Genomic DNA, 22,936 nt, shown 5'->3' on the forward strand with positions numbered 1-22,936 from the left:
ACATAGGGAATTTTGCAGACCTTAAAGCACTGTAGAAATGCTATTATTTTATGTTCTTTGTGTTATTGTTAACAGGAAAATGAAAAGGAACAGGGACATCAGAGAATGCAATCAAGAACCATCCCAGAAAACCATCAACACGATCCCGGTAGGATTAGTCATGTCTTACTTCCTGACTTTAGCCACTACAGCTTGTGAATTAACTTATGTTGTTAAAGGTACAGTACTAATGCCACTGACCCTTCCGTGATCTCTCTTAGGAAAGGGAGAACATGAACTGAAAGTTAGACTACAAACTGAGGAGCCATGTTCAGGTGCTGATGTATCTCCAGAACACCAGAGACCAGCACAAGATGGATATGCCCCCTCTGTCCTGGAAACAGAGAAGTCCAAGCCTCAAGCTGATAGAAGTTCAACAAAAGGTAAAAAGCTGTTCAATTAGCCCAGAATACCCATTTCAGGAAGGACTTGGATATTATCTCCTACTTTTCCCATTATTTACTTCTAGGCTTGGGTCTGTGGACAAGGAAATTACCTACCAGTAACTCAAATAATGCCCCTTTTGCAGACTTTATGCTACCTATTATAGGCTGGGCCTGATTCTGACCAGTCTAGTGCTTCAGGTTTGAAATTGGAATGAAATGAGATACTTGTAGATCATCTTACAGTTAGCAAAAGGAGATTTATTTAAATACATCAGTGAAAGAATATTAAGCAAGGATGCTACAGTGACTCGGTTGGGTCACCACTTTCCCCATTCTGTATTGGCCATGAGGGTCTGCCAATCAGAAGCCCAAAGGAGGAAATGCTGAATGTTTATATGCTAAGTCTTATACTTAGGCCACCAGTAAGCTATCTTAATAGTCATAACCTTGTTCCCCTGAGCTAAATAAAACTTGAGGATGATTTTAAGGAAAAATTAGCCTAGAATAGACTACCTAGTAAAATATTGTTCCTACCACACTGCCCAAATAGACTAGACAGAGATAGTTTGTTTGGCTGCCTCATGGAAATGCTAAGAGCATCCTTTTGTTCTTGGAAAGTTGGAAATCAAATCCCTGGACTCTTTGTCACAGTCCGTGTCCCTAGAACCAGAGTTTCATCCCAAGATCAGGCTGCCTCTTTGAGTGGCTTCCAAAGCAAGAAGTCATATAGAAGCATCACCCAGGGGAGCTCTGGATCCTCCATATCCCATCAGGTCTAGCTCCTGAGTCTCATAGTGGTTCTAGATGCCCTTTGGGTAGCAGCCAGAGGCCAAGGATGTGACTCAACAATAACCATGTTCTGTTAAGAATATGGTATTAAGTCAATGTACAAGCTGTCCCAAAAGTCTTCGTGCACTTTTATGCAATTAAAGGTTAAAATTGCAGGAAGATACCCTGTAGAACTGGGCAACTGTCAGAACAGCAAGGAGATTTTTTTTCCACTGGTACTAAATGAATGAATGGATAACATTTATTATGGGCTTATTATGTGCCAACTACCATACTATGCTCTGAGTATACAGATATAAAAGTGATGATACTCCCTGCCCTTGAGGAATTTATATTCTAATGAGAGAGAACACAAATGAGGGCTTGATGGCCAGGGGAAGGTATTTTGCTTTCGAAGTTGACAGAAATGGTGAGCGGAGCTATAAGGAAGCCAATTGGCATGCCTTTCCAGGAGTTAATGGCAATATTGATTTGGTTATGGTTCCAGATCCTAAAAAAGTGGTGGGGAAAGGAGGAGGGTTGGTCCCTAGATGCTAGGTGGCTGGAGAGAAGATACCTGATGAGTAGGAAGAAAAGGATGATTGAGGTCACGCATAATAATGGACCAGGGAAGGCACTCACCAATCTAGACAGAGAGAGTCCCAGGAGAAAGCTAAATGGATTAAAACCCCTATGGCATGGTCTCTAATACCAGAAAGATGGCTAGTATATTTAACTTTTAAATTGCAGAATACTGGTTTAGATTATTTCTGTGCCATGGTAGCAGTTCCCACCCTTCTCCCAAACTTCCTTATTTCCTTTGAAGGCACCATCATCCTTCTAATCACCCAGGCTTGTGACATGGCAGAGTTGTCTTTGACCTTTGCACCCATATTTAATCAGTTGCCAAGTTTTGTCAAATTTACATCTACCACATCTCCTTCATCTTGAATCCATCCCCTTCTCTTTATTCACACTTCCAAAACTCTCAGTACCACTCATCTGAACTACTATGATGGCCTCCTACCATGTTTCCCCGATAATAAGACCTATCCCGAAAATAAGCCCTCCCCTTACTGTGTAAGATTCCTCTAAAATAAGCCTTCCCCTGAAAATAAGCCCTATTGAGATTGCTACTGTAGTGAAGGTGATCCCCTGTGCTACACACTACATTATGGTACCCTCTGTATGCACCGTCCCCCCCCCAAAACGCATGCCGCACTCCGAGCTGCATCCAGTCAGAGCTGCAGCAGTGAGCGCGTCATCCTGTTCTTCCCCAGTGATTTGCTTATTGAATAAAGGTACATTTTTTTGTTCACATTTACCTGTTTATTAAAATTGCTGTCAATGTTCATTAAAATAAGCCCTCCCCTGAAAATAAGCCCTCTGGTGTTTTTCTGTCCAAAAAAAATTAATAAGACAGTGTCTTATTATCGGGGAAACACGGTAATTAGTCTCCTTGCTTCCATTCTCTCCCTGTTCCAAATTATCCTTCACACAGCTGTCAAAATTACCTTTCTGAGGTATAAGTCTGCCTATATAATTCCCCCACTCAAAAATGTTCAGTGACTCCCTATTGCTTCCAGAATAAAACAAAAATTCCTCAGGCTGACTTTAAAGGTCCTTTACAGCATGGCACTAATCTACCTTCCCACCCATATTTCACATTATTCCCCTTTACATACTGATTTCTCCATGCTGAACACTCCATTCTCTACTTCCATGAGGCTGCAAGAAGGACTCCCCCACTCATGGAATTCACTCTTTCCTCATTAAATCTTCATCCTCTTTCAGACTCGAGTGTTGTCATCCCTTCCATAAACTCATCCCGAATTCCATGAAGTTAATGCTTTCTGCCTCCTTCAATTACCTCTACTTATATGTATATATTTGCTGTCCCTGGGTATGACTGTAAATGGGGAGACTGGTCAATGAGGGTTCAATCCTAGGAGCTTGGGCAAGGGGGTGAGCCCACTTCTGGAAGAAAAGGATGATATGGAACCCTTGAAGGGGCCCTATTCCTGAATCACAGAATATACAGGCAATTCTGTGCCTGTTTCATGTTTGGAAATAGGGTCAACCGGCATTCAGAGACTCATCCTTACGCTGCATGGCCAGAAGGAAGGAAAGCACTAACTTCTCCAATGGAGCCTTTTGAATGGACTCTCAGTTCTGCCTTAGCCTCCATCCTTCACCTCTCAATAAGTGGACAAGAAGCGGTCCTAGAATTCCATGTCCTAAATTGGGGGCACCCCCCAATTCCACATCATCATACATTTTGGGATGTGCAGGCTCAACCTCTTGCACACATTCCAAGGACTTTGGTGTTTCATTGCCAGTCCCTCCATCTCACTTACATAATGTTAAGTTTTCTTGAGTTGCAGAGCCTTTTTTTTTTTTGTCTTTGCGTGACAGAGAAGCCATGTGGCATGGTGTTTAGAGTGTTAAACTTGGAAGACTTAGGGTCAAATCTACATATTTAATAGCTGTGTGATTGCAAATAACTTGTCTTCTCTGAATACCAGGAAATTCTCCAAGACATATGTACAAATTATAGATTCGTACATTGATACAGATTGTACAGATATTGGTTGCAATCTACCCTGGTGTAAAAAGTTTCCATAACTAAACACCCTTTACATATTTCCAACATCTTAATCACATTTAGTAAATAATAGATGTTTATTTAATTTGTAACACTAGAATTCCCTTTCATCTTCTATGTGGTATAGGAATAAAAATAAAACAATGAGATAACTTAAGTAATCATAGAATTTTAGAGTTGGGACACTCCCTTGTCTGTATAACTAGTGGAATGACAGGGTCTTTGTTCCAAGGTGCCAAAAATTAGGTAGTGCCCATAGGCCTCCACCAGTGAAAAAACAACTGAATTTAGCACATAGTTCGCAAGGGTAATGGCGCAGCTAGGTGGCGCCATAGTGCATAGAGCGCCCAGCCAGGAGTCAAGAAGACATCTTCCTGAGTTCAAATCTGGCCTCAGACACTTACTAGCTGTGTGAGTCTGAGCAACTCTTAAATACATTTGCCTCAGTTTCCTCATCTATAGAATGAGCTGGAGAAGGAAATGGCCAAACCACTACAGTACCTTTGCCAAGAAAACCTCAAATGGGGTCACAAAGAGTCACACAACTGAAACAATTGAACAACAAAGAAAGGATAACTGGTTATAATAGGAAACTAGAGCGTATGTACCCCAAATGTGCTTCTCCCCAGCCCTCTGAGCCTGCCCATCCCTCCTCAACCTCCAGTGGTGGCATCTCTAGCTATGCTTAAGGATGTGTCTATACTGCTGACCCCGAAAATGTATGTACCCCAAGGACAAAAATGGCTAGTGATGGCTTCTCCCTGGAGATGGTCTGGTGCTCACCTAGCATTTCCGGGTTGTGATGTTTCTAGACAATGAATATCCAGAACAAGTTATTCAGTCATTCAGGCCTTAATTTGTCCATCTTTGAAACAGTCAGTATGACCCTTTTATTAAGAAATTCTTAATCATGATCATTGATAAGATGATCTCCAAAGACCCTTGTATATATAAAAACTATGAACCTATAATTAGATATCTTGTTGCCTTCTAGTTATTTGGAAATGGAATGAAATGATGTATGCCACACACATGCACACTCACCTCTCTAGACAAAACAGCTATGTGACTGTATTGAGGAGGCAGACTTCTTTTGCTAATATGGGTTGGACTGTCTCATTTGAAAAACTGACCTACCTCTTTTTACAAAGTCAGCAATGGCCAGAAGAACTGGCCTAGGGGTTAAAATTAAGAAAATATAACTTTGGGGGGCAGAGTCAAGATGACAGAGTAGAAGCAGGGCTTCCCTGCGGCTCTGGCTTCCACCTTCCCCAATTCATGTAAAAGGTGACTCTGAACAAACTTTGGAGCTACAGAACCCACAAAATGACACAGAGAAGCTAACTTCCTGTTGAGGACAGCCCAGCAGGCAGCAGGAATGGGCCAGCACATTGCTCTGGGAGCAGAGTCCAGGCCAGAGGTTTTAGCCCCAGGGTGGGCCTGACCAGCTGCAGGCTGGAAGAACTCCAGATCAGCAGCCGCTGTGGCAATCCAGAATTATCAACACATTGATGTGAAGGACAAAGTGAGAGGTCAGTGCAGTCTGGACTTTGGGACCCTGTAAGTGGGGGTACATGGCTTTTGCCCCTGGGGTAAGAAGCCACTGAGACCTGGCACCACCAACCAGCGCCACATGGCAGCTTCAGCTCCTAGACTGCAGAGTGTAGGGGGACCAAGCAACCAGTCTGAGGGGTAATCACTCTTGCTTTAACCTGCCTAGATCTGGATTGCAGTCTAGAGTGGAGGTCCTGGGGTGTGTGTCCAGCTTGCCACTTGTGTGGAGGCTTCAGAGAGGGCACCCAACTAATACCTCCAGCAGCTGAGAAAACCCCAGCATTTGGGATGGAAGCTCCCCTGTCTGGTGGCAGAGTCCTACTGTAGCAAAAAGCCCAGGGGTCAAGTGATTGAGTGGTGACATGAGCAGACAAAGGAAGCAAAATAAACAGAGAAACCCAACTTTACACTCCTATTTTGGGGACAAAAAGGATCAAAGCATGGAACAGGAGGAAAGCAGTGAAGTCAGAACTCCTGCACCAAAAGCTTCAAAGGAAAATACAAGCTGGTTACAGGCCATAGAGGACCTTAAGAAGCAGATAAGAGAAGTGGAGAAAAAAATTGGAAAGAGAAATGAGAACAATGCAAGAAAATTACAAAATGAGAGTCAACAGCCTGACTGAGGAAAATAACACCTTAAAAAATAGACTAACTCAAATGGCAAAAGAGGCTCAAAAAGGCAATGAGGAGAAGAATGCCTTAAAAAGCCTAATTTTCCAGATGGAAACAGAATCTCAAAAGCTCACTGAGGAGAATCATTCCCTCAGATTTAGAATGGAGCAAAGGGAAGCTTGTGACTTGAGGAGAAATCAAGATGCTGTTAAACAGATCCAAACAAATGAAAGGATAGAAGGCAATGTGAAATATCTCATGGGAAAAACCACTGACCTGGAAAATAGATCCAGGAGAGATAATTTAAAAATTATTGGACTACCTGAAAGCCATGATCAAAGAAAGAACCTAGAAATCATCCTCCAAGAAATTCTCAAGGAAAACTGCCCTGATGTTTTAGAACCAGAGGGCAAAATAGAGGTTGAAAGAATCCACCAATCACCTCCTGGAAAAGGGTCCAAAAAGAAAACTCCTAGGAATATTATAGCCAGGTTCTGAAATTCCCAGATTAAGGAGAGAATATTACAAGCAGACAGGAAGAAACAATTTGAATATTGTGGAAACACAATCAGGATAACCCAGGATCTGGCAGCTTCTACACTGAGGGATCGAAGGGCTTGGAATGTGATATTCTGGAGGGCAAAGGAGCTGGGATTAAAACCAAGAATCACCTACCCAGCAAAACTGAGTATCATGTTTCAAGGTAAAATATGGTCATTCAGTGGAATAGAGGACTTTCAAGAATTCTTGATGAAAAAACCAGAGTTGAATAGAAAATTTGATGTTCAGATACAAGAAGCAAGAGAAGCATGAGAAGGTAAACAGGGAAAAGAAATCATAAGGAACTTATCAAAGTTTAACTATTAACATTCCTACATGGAAAAACAATAATTGTAACTGATGAAACTTTTCTCAGTTGAAAATAGTTGAAGGGAATAGAAATATATATATGTCTGCGTATGAGGGTATATAGGCATATGAATACACATGTGAATGTGTGTATATATGTTTACAGGTATACATAGATAGAGGGCACAGGACCAATTTAATAGGAAGGGATGATACCTACAAGGTAAAATTAAGAGGTGAGAGAGGAATATAATGAGAGGAGATGAGGAGAGACAGAATGGGGTAAACTATCTCATATAGAAGAGGCAAGGGGAAATGGTTACAATGGAGGGGAAGAATGGGAATGGGTCAACCTTATTCTCATTGAATTTGGCTTGGGGAGGGAATGACATACACACTAAATAGGGTATCTCACCCTACAGGAGAATAGGGGGGAAGGGGATGAGAGAGGGGATGATGGAAGGGAGGGCAGGCTGGGAGGGAGGGAAGTTGGAAGCACCCACTTTTGAAAAGGGACGGGATCAAAGTAGAGAATAGAACAAGTGGGAGGTGGGATAGGAGGGAGGGAAATATAGTCAGTCTTTTACAATATAACTACTATGTTAATGTTTTGCATTAGCTACACATGTACAACCTATACTGAACTGCTTATCTTCCCAGTAAGAGTGGGTGACAAGGGAGGAAGGGAATGAATCTGGAATTCAAAGTTTTAAAACCAAATGTTTAAAAAATATATGTATATATTATTATTAATACTATTTTACATGTAATTGGGAAATAAGATATATAGGCACTGGGGCATAGAGATCCACCATGCTCTACTGAAAAAGTCAAAAGGTATATGGGAGAAAATATGGGAGAGAGCAGATTGGAGGAGGGGATATCCTGTGGGACTGCTATTTTGGTGCTGTGGGTAGGAGAAAAACAGGGAGAAAATTTGTAACTCAAAATCTGGTGGAAATTAATTATGTAAACCAGAAGTTAATAAAGCATTTTAAAAAATGCAAAAAAGAATATATAACTTTACACCCAACTCTTAATAGAATTAAAGCTTAAGCTAGCAAGAGGGAAGATAAACTCCATACAACCTGAGTAGACCTAAATTAATGGGAAGGATATAGATAAGATTCACAAACGACTTGCCTTGGGTTTTTTTTTTCCTGATGGACAAAGCAGTGAAGCAGGTATGCTTCCTCCTATTTTCCCTCTAAATGTTTTCCAGAGATTCTACCTAGATCTCTTCCTCTATGCCACATACCACTGGCCATAGAAAACAATGTCTTTTGCTCACTTGATTTTTTTTCCTTCTAATCTAAACCAAAGGACCTGCTACTGCTCCATTTTTTCTTTTCTTTCCCTATTTCTTTTCAAGGTCATGTTTGGGGTTTAGAATTGGTAGGTCTTATCAAGGAAGCCCAAAAGGAGAAAGATTTATTTGTAATCTAATTCTGTCATCTTCACAAGAATTTTTGTGCATCTATGTCTTTAAGGATATTGTTTTTTTGTTTTCATTTTTATTGATATCTTTTGTCTTTAGGTCACTTTTTTTTGGAGAGGAGAGGGCAGGGCAATTGGGGTTAAGTGACTTGCCCAAGGTCACACAGCTAGTAAGTGTTAAGTTTACTAGTCTGAGTCTGGATTTGAACTCAGGTTCTCCTGACTCCAGGACTGGTGCTCTATTCACTGCGTCACCTAGCCGCCCCCTTTAGGTCACTTTTACTTATGAGTATTTCTCTCTCCCCTTCCCTACCCATGTAACCATCCCTATAACAATGAAATTTTTTTTTGCTTTTTTTTTTTTGGAGAGGAGGGAAGGGCAATTGGGGTTAAGTGACTTGCCCAAGGTCACATGGCTAGTTTTTCTGTTAAGTGTCTGAGGCTGGATTTGAATTCAGGTCCTCATGACTCCAGGGTCAGTGGTCTATTCACTGTGCCACCTAGCCACCCCAACTATGAATTTTTAAAAAGAGGGAAAAAGCAAATCAAAGTAACCAACATAACAACTGAATCTAACAATATATGCAATGTTCCACATCCATATCTTCCCAGCTCTACAAAGAAAGGAACCAGACTCAATTTTCTTATTCCTTGAGTCCAACTTTGATTATTATAATTACAGAGTTCAATTTCTTTTTGTTGTTGTTCTTTCCATTTACATTCCACTCAAAATTTGTTTCATTGTGCATATTATTTTCTTGATTATGATTTCTTTTCTATCAGTTCACGCAAGTCTTCTAATGCTTCTCTGAATTGTTCATATTTATCATTTCTTATGGCACAATACTCCCTTATATTCATGAACCATAACTTGTTTAGCCATTCTCCCAATGAACAGACATCTACTACTTCATTCACAATTCTTTGCTACCATAAAGAGTGATACTATGAACATTTTTTCTATTTCTATTAAGCATTTTTATTTAAAGTTTTGAGTTATAAATTCTATCTCTTTCCTTTCCCCTCCCTGAGATGGTAAGCAATAATATTTAAGGTATACATGTGCAATTATATAAAACATTTCCAAATTAGAAAAAAGACAGTGAAAAATAGCATGCTGCATTCTGTATTCAATCATTGTCAATCCTTTCTCTGGAGGTGGATAGTAAGCTTCATCATTAGTCCTTTGGGATTGTCTTGGATCAGTGTATTGCTGCGAACAGCTAAGTCATTCACAATTCTTCATCAAACAATATTGCTGTTACTATGTACAACATTCTGGTTCTGTTCACTTCACTATGCATAAATTCATGTAAGTCTTTCCAGATTTTTCTGAAATCATCCTGCTTGTCATTTCTTATAAGCTAATGATATTCCATTACAATCATATACCATAGTTTGTTTAGCCATTCTCCAATTAATGGGCATCCATTTGATTTCCAATTCTTAGCCACCACAAAAGGAGCTGCTATAAATATTTTTTAACAAATAGGTCTTTCCCTACCTTTTTTCTGTCTTTAACCAACCTGGTCAAAGCACTGGAATCTCTAAGTCAAAGGGTGACTTTTGGTCACCTTGTTAGCTTAATTCCAAATTGCTTTCCAGAATAGTTAGATCAATTCACAGATCCACCAATAATGCACCTGTTTTTCTACACCCCCTCTAACTTTTCTATTACTTTAGGATTATTATTAAATTATTAAAATTACATTCTGAAAAAATTAAAATTAAAAATAAAATTACATTCTGAATTTTAGAAGTTATTTTTGATACATAAAATACATGCACAGAAATTTTCCTGAATTCCATGAATTTGTAAGTCCTTCTTAAACACCCCTCTTGGTTTCTTGAGGAAAGTCATGACTATTTTATTGAAAGAGATTCAATCTAACATCACAATCTTTTGGCCACTTGCTTCAAGATCCTATGAATGGTTTCCCAGGAGAGAAATCTGTCCCTGGAGCATTGTGTGTAACACACTGGCAGAGAATGTGGACAGAATTTTTAAAGACTTGCAGATAAGCATTGTTAACACATCCTATCTCTTTTGGAAGATGAGATGGGAAGATATCTTACAGTGTGCAACCAGGACAAGGCATTAGTGTATCTTAACCAAGGCTTGACAATGTTATTCCCTGTGTCTTACAAGAGACTTTAAGGCTTCACCCTAACATGTAATTTAATATGACACAAAACAAATATATATGTGGGCATATCTGCAGCTGGGCTGATGGTAGAGCAGAAGCTTTGAAGAACCCAAAGAAAAAGACGTCAAGAAGAAGTAGCCGTCTGCAAGCTAAGCAGCAGCCCCAGACCAGTCAAACAGATTCCCCCCAAGAAATTCAATTCCTTCAAGCCAAAAAAAGAAAAACAGCTCAGGAGGTAAAGAAACGCAAAGAGGAGACTGTGGCCAAGAGACAGCAATATGAAATTAGGAATTGCTGGCCAGCAGTGTTATCTGGAGGTATCACTCCTTGCATTATTATTGAAACACCACACAAAGAAACTGTCACCAGTGACTTCTCTAGATTTACTAATTATAGGTTTAAAAACCTTTTCATAAATCCTTTACCTATGCCTGACCTAAGTTGGGGATGTTCTAAGGATGTCTGGTTTAATATGTTAAAGAAGGAGACCAAATATGTTCATGACAAACATTTTGAAATGCTACACTCTGACTTAGAACCACAGATGAGATCAATACTTCTGGACTGGCTTTTAGAGGTATGTGAAGTATATACACTTCACAGGGAAACATTTTATCTTGCTCAAGATTTTTTTGATAGGTTTATGTTGACACAAAAGGATATAAAAAAATATGCTTCAGCTCATTGGTATTACTTCATTATTCATTGCTTCAAAACTTGAGGAAATCTATGCTCCTAAATTATAAGAATTTGCTTATGTCACTGATGGTGCTTGCAGTGAAGATGATATCCTAGGGATGGAACTCATTATATTAAAGGCTTTAAAGTGGGAACTCTGTCCAGTAACAGTTATTGCCTGGCTGAATGTCTTTCTTCAAGTCGATGCTCTAAAAGATGTTCCTAAAGTACTCCTACCTCAGTATTCCCAGGAAAAGTTCATTCAGATAGCCCAGCTCCTGGATCTGTGTATTCTCTCCATTGATTCTTTAGAATTCCAGTATAGGATATTGGCTGCAGCTGCTTTATGCCATTTTACCTCCATTGAAGTTGTTAAGAAAGCTTCAGGTTTAGACTGGGACAACATTTCAGAATGTGTAGAATGGATGGTACCTTTTGCCAGAGTGGTGAAGGGTGGTCCTCTGGTGAAACTGAAGGTTTTTAAGAAGATTTCTGTAGAAGACAGACACAATATCCAGACACACACAAATTACTTGGCTATGCTGGAGGAAGTCAATTGTGTGTCACCTTTCACAAAAGTGGGACAGTTGTCACCAGTGTGCAATGGAGGCATAATGACACCACCGAAGAGCACGGAAAAATCCCCAGGAAACCACTAAAGACAAAGTTAACTGACAACATGCTGAGTGGATTTGTTCTTACTTGGCAGCAGAATATCATATTCCTTTTGGAGTACTAAAAAAGCTAAAATACAATTTTAATAATAGTCCTAAACAATTCAGAATTACACTGCCATGAACGAGTTAAAAGCCTTCTAATTGGGATAACTATTGTTCAAATTTTAGCTGTCAAAAAAAAATAGTTTAACTAGTTTAGTAACATTAGTATTTCATTCCCAGGGTAAGTACAGATCCAGGGACTATGTAGTCAGATATAATTTTTACCATATCTACATTTTTGGAATTTGTGCAACAAAGTTCATTCTGATAAATTAGGAATGTTACTATTCGAGATATTTTGGATTAGATGAGTGCTACTTTAAATTGTACTCAGAAGTTCAAGAACTCATTTGATTGGTGCTATTCAGTTAATTCTTGAAAAAAATTCTTGACTGTTTACAAAGGTTTAAGTTATACAATAAGATGGTGAAATTTACATTACAGCTGTCATAGCAATTTGCTCTAAATACATGAACTTTTGTGAATTTCAGGAAGATCAATATAATCTTTGGTTAAAACCAAAGATGATAAAATAAAATAAGAAAGTTTGGCTTTTCTAAACTCCAGATTTAGCAAATAGCTGTGCACATCTTAATCAGAGCTTTGTTTAATATACAGGTTGCTTTATACAAAACCTTTGCATATCATCACAATGATTTTAGTAGGGAAAATTTTTATATGAAAAATAGATTTATGAAATATCAAAGAAAATATGCCCTTTAAGGTACTTTTTTAAAAAGTTGTAGAGACAGGGCAGCTAGGTGGTGCAGTGAATAGAGCACCGGCCCTGGAGCTATGAGGACCTGAGTTCAAAGCCGGCCTTAGACACTTTACACTTATTAGCTGTGTGACCTTGGACAAGTCACGTAACCCCAACTGCCCTGTCCTTACCCCTCCAAAACAAAAAAAAAGTTGGAGAGACTGAAGTCTTTTACGTTCAGAAAATTTAGGGTTCCCCTCAAAAAATGCATTATGAAAAAGGGACAATGTGGGAAGAGACATGATTTAAAGTAGAACGACTAAAGCAAAAGATATATGTATACAGTGGCTTCTAGAAAACTATTACTGGAAAAATATAAGAACTCAAAGTGGGACACTCAAGAACTTGGTGTATAAAGAAAAACTTCTATGTAAATATCTTAGCGCAGCAGCTAAACAACTTCATCAGAAAAATGTTACACTATCTGGATTATTTCTGCTACTTGACCTGTGAAATCTTTTCTTCTTTTGAAGAAATTGCACTAGGTTAATTTTTTTCCCCAAAAATGTTTCAGTGCATTGTGTGAGGAAAACACCACCATTTATTTGTACATATAATGTATAAATGTAATATTTTAATATTATTTATTTTAAGCCTTGTTTTAAAAAATAAAGTTAATCATACTTTAAAAAAAACCAAATACATATGTGCCATGGAGAGCCAGTTTTCTGGCATTAAAAATATGTGCATTTATACGAAGTAATATTAAAAAGCATCCCATGTTGCACCCTAGGAAGCTGTCTCTCTTGTCTACCCCTGGTCCTGGCTATGTTAACAGCAATATCATAAATTTATGGCTTCACACAGAGCTTAATCTATTTGCTGTTAATATGTTACCATTTTTAAGCCACAACTTTCTAGCCCCAAGAAAAAATAAATAACTTTTAAAAATATATTTAAACTGCTCCAAAGTGATCCAGGCTTCATACTGCTACAGATAAAACTGCATCATGTTATCCTGACAAGTGTGGCGGCTCAGGCTTTTATACAGGTATATGATATTATAGGCTGATGTTTGATGGTCCTCTCACCTCCACATTCAGAATGGAATGACACCAGCAAGCAAAAGTCCTTATTCATCTTTCTAGTACAATAAACATGCAGGTTTGGGGGGCGTCTAGGTGGTGCAGTGAATAGAGCACTGGCCCTGGAGTCAGGAGGACCTGAGTTCAAATACAGCCTCAGACACTTAACACACACACACACACACACACACACACAAACTAGCCGTGTAACCTTGGGCAAGTCACTTAACCCCAATTGCCCTCCAAAAAGCAAAAAACAAAAACATGCAGGTTTTTAAAGGCTAACAATTCAAGTGCTTGGCCAAGTACATTTGGAGGTTGTGCAGTCCAAAACATTTGACAACTATAACAAAGTTGATCAAAACAAACTTTCTATCTCATGGAAATAGAGTCATGGTCTGGCTTTATTCCATGGAGTTGGTCACCATGAAATTTCCTGGTAGAGAATGAACTACAGACCTTTGCTCAGCCCACGTGCTAAAGCTTAATGTTTGCAATGGCTCACAAGCCCCATCAAATGGTGGGCAGAATGCTGCATCTGGAGTTGGAAGACCTAGTTTTAAATCCTGACTGATGCTTAATAATGTCGTGATCTCGAATAAATCATTTAACCCTCTGGGGCCTTAGTTCCTTCATCTGAAAAGTGAAATGTTTGAAAGAGAAAAGGCATGGTACAGTGAAAAAAGCACCTGGTTTAGAGTCAGAGGTCCTGGACTCGTCTTGGTTCTGCTGCTTGCCACACAGGTAACCTTCAACAAATGATTTCATCTTCACAGGCTTCATTTGCTTCATCTGCTAGATAGATGGCCTGTAAGGTCACTTTCAGCTCTAAGCCAATGATCCTATGCCTTGATGACCTCTGAGTTTCCTTCCAGCTCTAAATAATGGGCTGTCTGAAAATATTCACTGATTTTGGGATCAAATTTTCCTTGGGACTTGAGGGTCATTTTAGGGTAATTTTGCCATTTTAAATTCGGCAGGGATCTAAATAGAGTACTTTACAGCACTCCAGTGATGCCTTCCAAAAACACTGACAAAGATCTTTGTTATTTATATGAATCCTGAAAGCGGACTTTCAGCTAAAGACCTCAGTTCCAACAGTGACTTGGAGGTCTGACGAAGGCCATCTGTCCTTCCAAACATCTGAGAATTTCCTGCTGTAGTGAATCAAAAGAATAATAATAATGAAAACTATGTGGCATTTTAAGGTTTACAAAGCATTCCCCTCACAAGAAAGCACCCTGCTAGGTGAGCAGAGCAAATGTTGTCATTCCCAGTGTACAGATGAGGAAACCGAGGCTCAATCAAATTAAGCCAGTTGTCCAGGGTCATAGCTGGAGTGCTGGGTAACTCCAGGCATTCCAGCTTCCTATTCCAATGCTCTTTTTTATCCCACCAGCTTGCCTCAAGGAATCTTCCTCCCCTCAGCCCATAAGGGGAAAGAAAAGAAATTTATTTAGGTTTCCTTTCCATGAAAGTCATTTTGTTCAAGGCAAGGCAAGGCAGGGAAAGGCAAGGAAAGGCAAGACAAGGCATTCAGTATTACTGAATTTGAGGGTTGGAAGGGGACCTTAGAAGCCATCTGGTCCAATCTCCCCTACACACACCTGTCAAGTGGTCCTCCAGACTCTATTTGTAGATCTCAAGTGAGAAGCCTCCCCCCCAACCTCCTCTGGCTGCCCATTCCACTTTGGGACAGTTTGAATCATCAGGAAATTTTTCAACAAGCCCAGATTTGCCTCAGTAACTTCTACCCGCTGCTCCTAGTTCCACTGTCTAAGGCCAAAAAGAACAAACTGAATCCCTCTTTTCACAGGACAGTCCTTCAGATACTCCAAGGGAGCTATCATGTCCCTTCCCTGAGACTTCTCTTCTCCAAGATAAACAATTCCCAGTTCCTACAAACAAATTATCATATGACTGCTACTGTTTATTTTCTAGGCTCCCCTTCCAAGGTTTATTTCCCTGAATGCAGCATTTATAGAATTTAATTTTTCCATGTTTTTTAAGCCACTAATTAAGGACACAAACATATGTATGTGTGTGATATATTTCAGTAGTTCTGAGTTACAGCTAGTCAAGAGAGTCTTCACTTCCTTGTGAGTTAATTAAATGATGGTTCCTTTACTTTTTAAATTGGGTTTGTTCTGGCATTGGCAAAGGAAAGGCCTCTGCAGGGATTCAGCATCCCACAATCTCCATCTGTTTATCTCTCTAGGCCTCTTTAATCAAGGGGCCTCTCTCCTACTCAAGCCTGCAGCAGCCTGAATTTGCATAAGGTAGCAGCATCTCCAGCCCCGCACGCAGCACACGATCACCTCACAGGGTACAAACCACTCAGGATGCAGCAGGGCCAGTTAAAAACATTTGGTTTGGAGTGGCCTACTTATTGTATGGAAGGTCACTAATGAGCAAGCTTCCAGCCAGGGAGGGAAAGAACCTGACAAGTTTTGCTGAGGTGGTAGGAAATCAGCCTGACCGTTACTGCCTCTGTTCTTATGCTCCCTGAGATTCTGGACCTTTCTAGGCAGGTAAAGCACATGACATTCTGCCATTTCAGTGGCTGTATCTGTCCTGCCTCTCAGATCTGGGACCCTCAAGCTATGTAATTCATCTCCACCTGTTTCTTTTAGTGCTGTCTCTCTGGTCCCTCTCTCCACCTTAGCGGCAAATCCCAGAGCAGTCTCTGTAGTCATGTCCATTAAGAGAAGCTGAGGCATTTTTCATTTCCTCTTAAATATTTTCCATTTCACTTGAAGAATACAAACCCCTGCAATTTGCCTCATTCTTTCTTAAAGGACAGAGTTTGTGGGGGTTTCAACAGCTTCACTTGAGGACCATTGATCTTCCTTAGGGGCTGCCTGGCTGGGTACACTCCACTTTGCAAATGTGCCTCTTATGGTGTAAGTTGTTGTTGCCTTCTGGGTTTTCATTGTGAATTTATAAGCAAGCAACATCAATTCCCCTGTCTCCACTCTCCTCTGAGCTCTATCTCCTCCTGAAGAATCAGTCAGACTGTGGACACAGAACATGAAAAAAGATTATTCCACTACCTCGTTACTAGGGCTCTGAGGACATCTTCTTTCATCCACTGTGAAAGTCTCAGCATACATCACCTCTCTGCCACATTGTAGTCAGTCTGGATGGCTTTGCAACAGACACACCAGACTTGTGTCTAATCTCCTACATCATGAGGAGTAAGTAGAACTTCCAGGGATAGGGGTAAGGATGGGGGAAAGACGATGCAAAATAGAACGAAATGTTATGGCTGTGTCATCTGGCTGCCTATATTTTCCCATCCACCTCCATCAAGGTTCAACTGTCATTGATGTTAAACCTATATGGTCCTGCCAGCATCACAAAGCCAGTAAGAGGGTATTTCATTGAGTCTTCAGAGAAAGAGATTCCACCACCATCATCTTTAATGTTAATCTATGTATTATTTATAGTCTACTCTGGTTCTTTGGTTCTGAGAGTACTTCTGTTAGTAAATTCTTGCTGCTGCCCAATTCCCTTCCTCCCACCCCTGCCCCAGGTTCTCATGAGGCCTCTCCTATGTATGATTGATAACTAAGATGGCCTCTTTGTTAAGCTCCTGGAATCTCCGCCATCTTTGGTCCCTACCACCTTGTACAATGCCTGATACATAGTGAATGTTATAAAATGCTTATTGAATGATTGGTTAGATCAGAGTGCAGCTGCCTTAGACATAACCATCTCATTTCTAATAACTACTCACATTTATTTAGCATTTTCAGGTTTTAAAAAGGGCTTTCCTCACAACCTTATGGTATTGGTAGTACAGATAGTGCATTGTTCAGATAAGGAAAATTAATCTCTGAGAAACTTGGCAATTCATACAAAGCCATGTAGGAAGGAAGAATCTAAACTGTGACTAGAGCCCAGGTCTCTTTCCTGATTCTGAATCCAAAGTTCTTTTCACCTCTACCTCTATCTGACTAATAATTAGAACTGGGCCAGTCAGAGTCAGGCCTTATCTAAGAATTCAGAGAGCATGCCAGTATTAAAAAGAACTGTTAAATGGTTTGCCATTTCCTTCTCCAGCTTATTTTACAGATGAGGAACTGAGGTCGACAGGCTAATGTGACTTGCCCAGGGTCACACAGCTAGTAGTGTCTGAGGCCAGATTTGAACTCATGAAAATGAGTCTTCCTGACCCCAGGCCCAGCACTCAATCCACTGAGCCCCTTAATGAATCTAACTGCATAGCAATTCAATAAACATTGAGTGCCTACTGGGTACAAGGAGCTGTCTGAGTTTCTAGAGATAAAAAATGAAACAATACCTACCCTCAAAAAGCTTATATTTCACCAGGGAAGAAAGATATACAACATGTATACTGATCCATAATTAAGAGGTAATTTGAGGAGGAGAAAAGCCTTAATTGCTAGAAGGAATCTGAGAATAATAACTGGGGGAAAGGCATAATGATAATAGCTGTGGCTCTTACCATGCCAGGCACTGTGCTATGAGATTTACAGTTATGGTCTCCTTTGATCCTCACAGCATCTACCCTGTGTGGTAGATGCCATCGTTATCCTCATTTTATAGTTGAGTAAACTGAGGCAGACAGGTTAAGTGACTTGCCCAGGATCACACAACTAGGAAGTGTCCGAGGTCAGATTTGAGCTTGGATCTTCCTGACTCCGGGCTTAGTGACTATCCATTTCACCTAGATGGTACCTTAGCTGAACCTTGAAGAAACAGTACAAGATTCCAAGAGGCCATGATTATGGAGCAATTCAGTCTAGGCATGAAGGAGGGATTGAGAAAATGTATTGGAGACAAGAGATGGAATGTCAATTTCAAGCACAGCTAGCAACTTTTTGAAAAGTTTTCTTAATGCCTTTTGTTTTCATATTTCTCAATATATATTCTTTCTCCCCTTGAAAAAGAAAGTAAGAAAAAAAACCAGTTAAGAAAAATCAATTAACAGCAACTTTTCTCACAACATATTCAACATTCATCTCCATATTTCCCCACACACAGTAGGGAAGTGTTTCATCATTTCTTCTCCTAGACCAAGATTGGTCATAGTAATTCAATCAAATGTAAACTCCTTGAAAGCAGGTACTGTTTAATTTTTTTTCTATGATGGCACAGTGTTAAGAACCCTGGGTTATAGATTAAACCAGAATGTAGCAAGATTCACTGTTGTCTCCATTTACATTATTGTGATCGTTGTGTTCATTGTTCTCTTTGCTTCACGTCGAATTAATTTTTAAAAGCCTCCCCAGGTTTCTCTGAACCCTCATTATTTCCTATCACAATAGTATCCCCTTATATTTATTCAGTCATTTCTAAATTGACAGGAACTCACTTTATTTCCAGGTGAGAGATGATAAGGACCTAAGCTAGGATATGGACTGTTTGAATAGAGAGAAAGAAATGGTTTCGAAAGATATTATGGATATAGAATCAAAAGACTTGATTAATGTTGGAAGCAAGGAAGAGGGAAGGACCAAAGATAACTCTGAGTTTATACAGCTGGTAATGCCCTTGACAGAAATAGAATAGTTTAGAGCAGAAGTCCTCAAAATGTGATCTGAGGACCAGTGGGGGTCTCCAGAACCTTTGGTCCATAAGACCAAAATTATTTTCATAATAATACTAATAATTTCCATTTCTAATATGATACATGATATAATCCACATAAACAAAAGCTTGGTGGTCCTCAATCATTCTGAAGAATGTAAAGGGATCCTTAAACCAAAATGTTTGAGAATCACTAATTTAAAGTATGAGTAGGTTTGGGGAAGAAAAGATGATGAGTTCTGTTTTAGACATGGTATCGATAAGCCTACTATGTGCCAGGCAACGGGGACAAAAAAACAAAAAACAAAACCAGTGCTTGCCCTCAAGAAGTTTCCATTCAATTGAAGAAAATAACAAATCCATTTTTAATATTGGTTTTGTTTGCCTTTAGGGATATCTGTGGCATATGGTGAAAGGTTGGTTAGCAGGGGACCAATTACTTCCTCTTGGATGGTCCCTACCCCTGTGCCTCTGGCACCATTCATTCTAACTCTTACCTTCATATATAGCTTCCTCTTTAGTCAATCCCCTTGCTTTGCCCCTGGGGGAATAGGGTTTCTTTTAAATCTGCTGAGGGAAGAACAAAGAGGAATGAGATTAAACCAGAAAGTAGCATCTACTCCTCAAAAGAGTGGAGTAGATGTCAGAGTAAAAGCAGGCACCTGCTTAAGATCCCACACCAACCACCTCCAATACCTGTAACATTTGACTCTAAACAAATTTTAGAGCTACAGAACCCCCAAAGTGACAGAGAGAAACAAATCTCCCACTGAAGGCAGCCTGGCAGGCCGACAGGAAGGGTCTATTGCAGCGCACTGGGAGTTAAGCACAGTCCTGCATGAGCCACGCAGGCCCAGATCTGGCGTGGCCCTGACCAGTGGCACAGACTGGCCAGAGCAGACTTCAAGAGAGTGAATCACTGGCAGCTGTGGTGGTTTCCAGACTTCTCAACTCATAAACTCCAAAAAGAAAGTAAAAGGTCAGTGGGGAACCCTGTTGTTCCAGGGTAAGAGAAGAGCATGGTCCATCCCCTGCCCCCAGGGTGAGAGATGGCAGAGGTGGGGTGGCTACAGCTGTGGCTGCCTCCGGAGCTCCTGGCCTGCAGATCTTAGGGGGACCAAGCAATTATTCAGAGGATAATCACTCTTACTTTGACCTGCTTGGATTTGGGTCTCCTGGGCAGTGGTCCTGGAATGAGAAACACCAGTGTGCCAGAGCTTATGGTGACTGTAGAGAGGGTGCCTCCTCAGACCTCTGACAATATTTGCGAAAACCCCAGCAATTTGGGAAACAGCTCTCTCCACTCTGGAAGCAGAGTTCTACCGTGGCAAAGAGCTCAAAAGTCAAGTAATTCACTGGCAAGATGAGCAAATACAGAAAGCACAATCAGAACATAGAATCCTTTTTTGGGGACAAAGAGGATCAAAATATGGAACTGGAAGAAGACAGCAAAGTCAAAACTCCTGCATCAAAAGCTTCCAAGAAAAAATATAAACTGGTTACAGGCCATGGAGGAGCTCAAGAAGGATTTTGAAAATCAGGTAAGAGAAGCAGAGGAAAAATTGGGACAAGAAATGAGAATGATGCAAGAAAATCATGAAAAGAGAGTCAACAGCAGCAATGAGGAGAAGAATGCCTTAAAAAGTCAAATTGGTCAGATGGAAAAGGAATTTCAAGAACTCACTGAAGAGAATCATTCCTTCAAAATTAGACTGGAGCAAATGGAAGCTAATGACTTCATGAGAAATCAAGATACTATAAAACAGATCTAAACAAATGAAAAAATAGGAGGCAATGTGAAATATCTCATGGGAAAAACCACTGACCTGGAAAATAGATCCAGGAGAGATAATTTAAAAATTATTGGACTACCTGAAAGCCATGATCAAAAAAAGAACCTAGAAATCATCCTTCAAGAAATTCTCAAGGAAAATTGCCCTGATATTCTAGAACCAGAGGGCAAAATAGAAATGGAAAGAATATGCCAATTGGCTCTTGAAAAAGATCCCAAAAAGAAAAACTCCTAGGAATATTATAACCAAATTCCAGAGTTTCTGGGTTAAGGAGAAAATATTACAAGCAGTCAGGAACAATTTGAAAGAATTTTTGAATTTTTGAAAGAAACAATTTGAGTATTGTGGAAACACAATCAGGATAACACAAGATCTAGCAGCTTCTACTTTAAGGAATTGAAGGTCTTGGAATATGATATTCCAGAGGGCAAAGGAGCTAGGATTAAAACCAAGAATCACCTACCCAGCAAAACTGAGTATAATGCTTCAAGGGAAATATGGTCATTCAATGAAACAGAGGACTTTCAAGTATTCTTGATGAAAAAACCAGAGTTGAACAGAAAATCTGACTTTCAAATACAGAGCAAGAGATGCATGAGAAGGTAAACAGGAAAAAGAAATAATAAGCAACATATTAGAGTTGAACTATTTATATTCCTACATGGAAAAATGATCATTGTAACTCATGAGACTTTTCTCAGTATGAGGATAGTTGAAGGGAATATATATATGTATATATTTGTATACATATATATGTATGTATAGGAGGGGGTATGTATGTATAAATACATATGTGAATGTGTGTATTTGTGTGTACATGTATACATAGACAGAGGACACAGGATCAGTTGCATAGAAAGGGATGATATCTAAAAAATTAAATTAAGAGGTGAGAGAGGAATATGTTGGGAGGAGAAAGGGAGAGAGAAAATAGGGTAAATTATCTCACATAAAAAAGGCAAGAGAAAACTATTACAATGGAGAGGTAGAGCAGGAAGGTGAAAGGGAATGGGTGAACCTTATTCTCATTGAATTTGGCTTAAGGAGATAATAACATACACACTCAATTGGGTATCTTACCCTACAGGAAAGTAGGGGAAAAGGGGATAAGAGGGGGGATGATAGAAAGGAGGGCAGATTGGAGGAGACAGTAGTTAGAAGCAAACACTTTTGAAAAAGGACAGGTTCAAAGTAGAAAATAGAATAAGTGGGGGGGCAGGATAAGATGAAAGGAAATATAGTCTTTCACAATGTAACTACTATGGAAACGTTTAGCATAACGATACATGTACAACCTATATTGAATTGCTTATCTTCCCAGTGGGGGTGGGTAAGGAGGGAAGAAGGAAAAGAATCTGGAAATTTAAAGTTTTTTAAAAAATATTAAAAAAATTATTTTTTACATGCAACTTGGAAATAAGATATACAGACACTAGGGTATAGAAATCCATCTTGCCCTACTAGAAAGTTAGGATGGGATGGGGGAAGATATAAGAGAGAACAGATTGGGGAAAGGGGTATTCAGTAGGCTCACTATCTTGGGGTGGGACATAGGGGAAAGATGGGGAGAAAATTTGTAAGTCAAAATCTCGTGGAAATGAATGTTGAAAACTAAAAATAAATAAATAAAAGATTTTTTTTTAAAAAAAGAGCATATCCCATTTGCAATACCTTCCTCCACAAGGATTGCTGGCTCTCCTTTTATGCCTAGGTAAGAGTCCAGATCAATGTGGCCTTTTTGCTGCTACTTACAATGCAAATGAGGCCATTGGCAAAGGATGTAGCAATACTGATCCTTTTTTGCCAAACTGCTCTGGATGGTCTCCTATTGGAACTGGCACTGGAGCTGAGCTTTGAAGGCCCTTAAGGATTCTAATGGAGTAAGGTACAGAAGGAACACATTCCATTGATAGGAGGCAGACTGTCAGGGAGATGCCATGTTTTCTTTTGAGTTAGCCAGTTTGACTGGACTGTCATGTGTGTGTGTGTGTGTGTGTGTGTGTGTGTG

General features: G+C 39.8%; 1 protein-coding gene and 1 pseudogene across 1 annotated transcript in view; both read left to right on the forward strand.

The window, feature by feature from the left end:
* KIAA2012 (KIAA2012 ortholog) overlaps positions 1-22,936 on the forward strand; it is a 158,910-nt gene that overhangs the window by 104,183 nt on the left and 31,791 nt on the right. The window contains exons 15-16 of the mRNA XM_069068826.1: positions 76-148; positions 261-422. Of these exons, the coding sequence (XP_068924927.1) occupies positions 76-148; positions 261-422 (235 nt within the window). The remainder of the gene's footprint in view (positions 1-75; positions 149-260; positions 423-22,936) is intronic.
* LOC138146705 (G1/S-specific cyclin-E2 pseudogene) lies at positions 10,435-13,194 on the forward strand (annotated as a pseudogene).

Source organism: Petaurus breviceps, unplaced genomic scaffold (genome assembly GCF_028583685.1).
Source record: "Petaurus breviceps papuanus isolate PSGF00001 unplaced genomic scaffold, PetGlider_PUasm1.0 90769, whole genome shotgun sequence".
Taxonomy (NCBI): domain Eukaryota; kingdom Metazoa; phylum Chordata; class Mammalia; order Diprotodontia; family Petauridae; genus Petaurus; species Petaurus breviceps.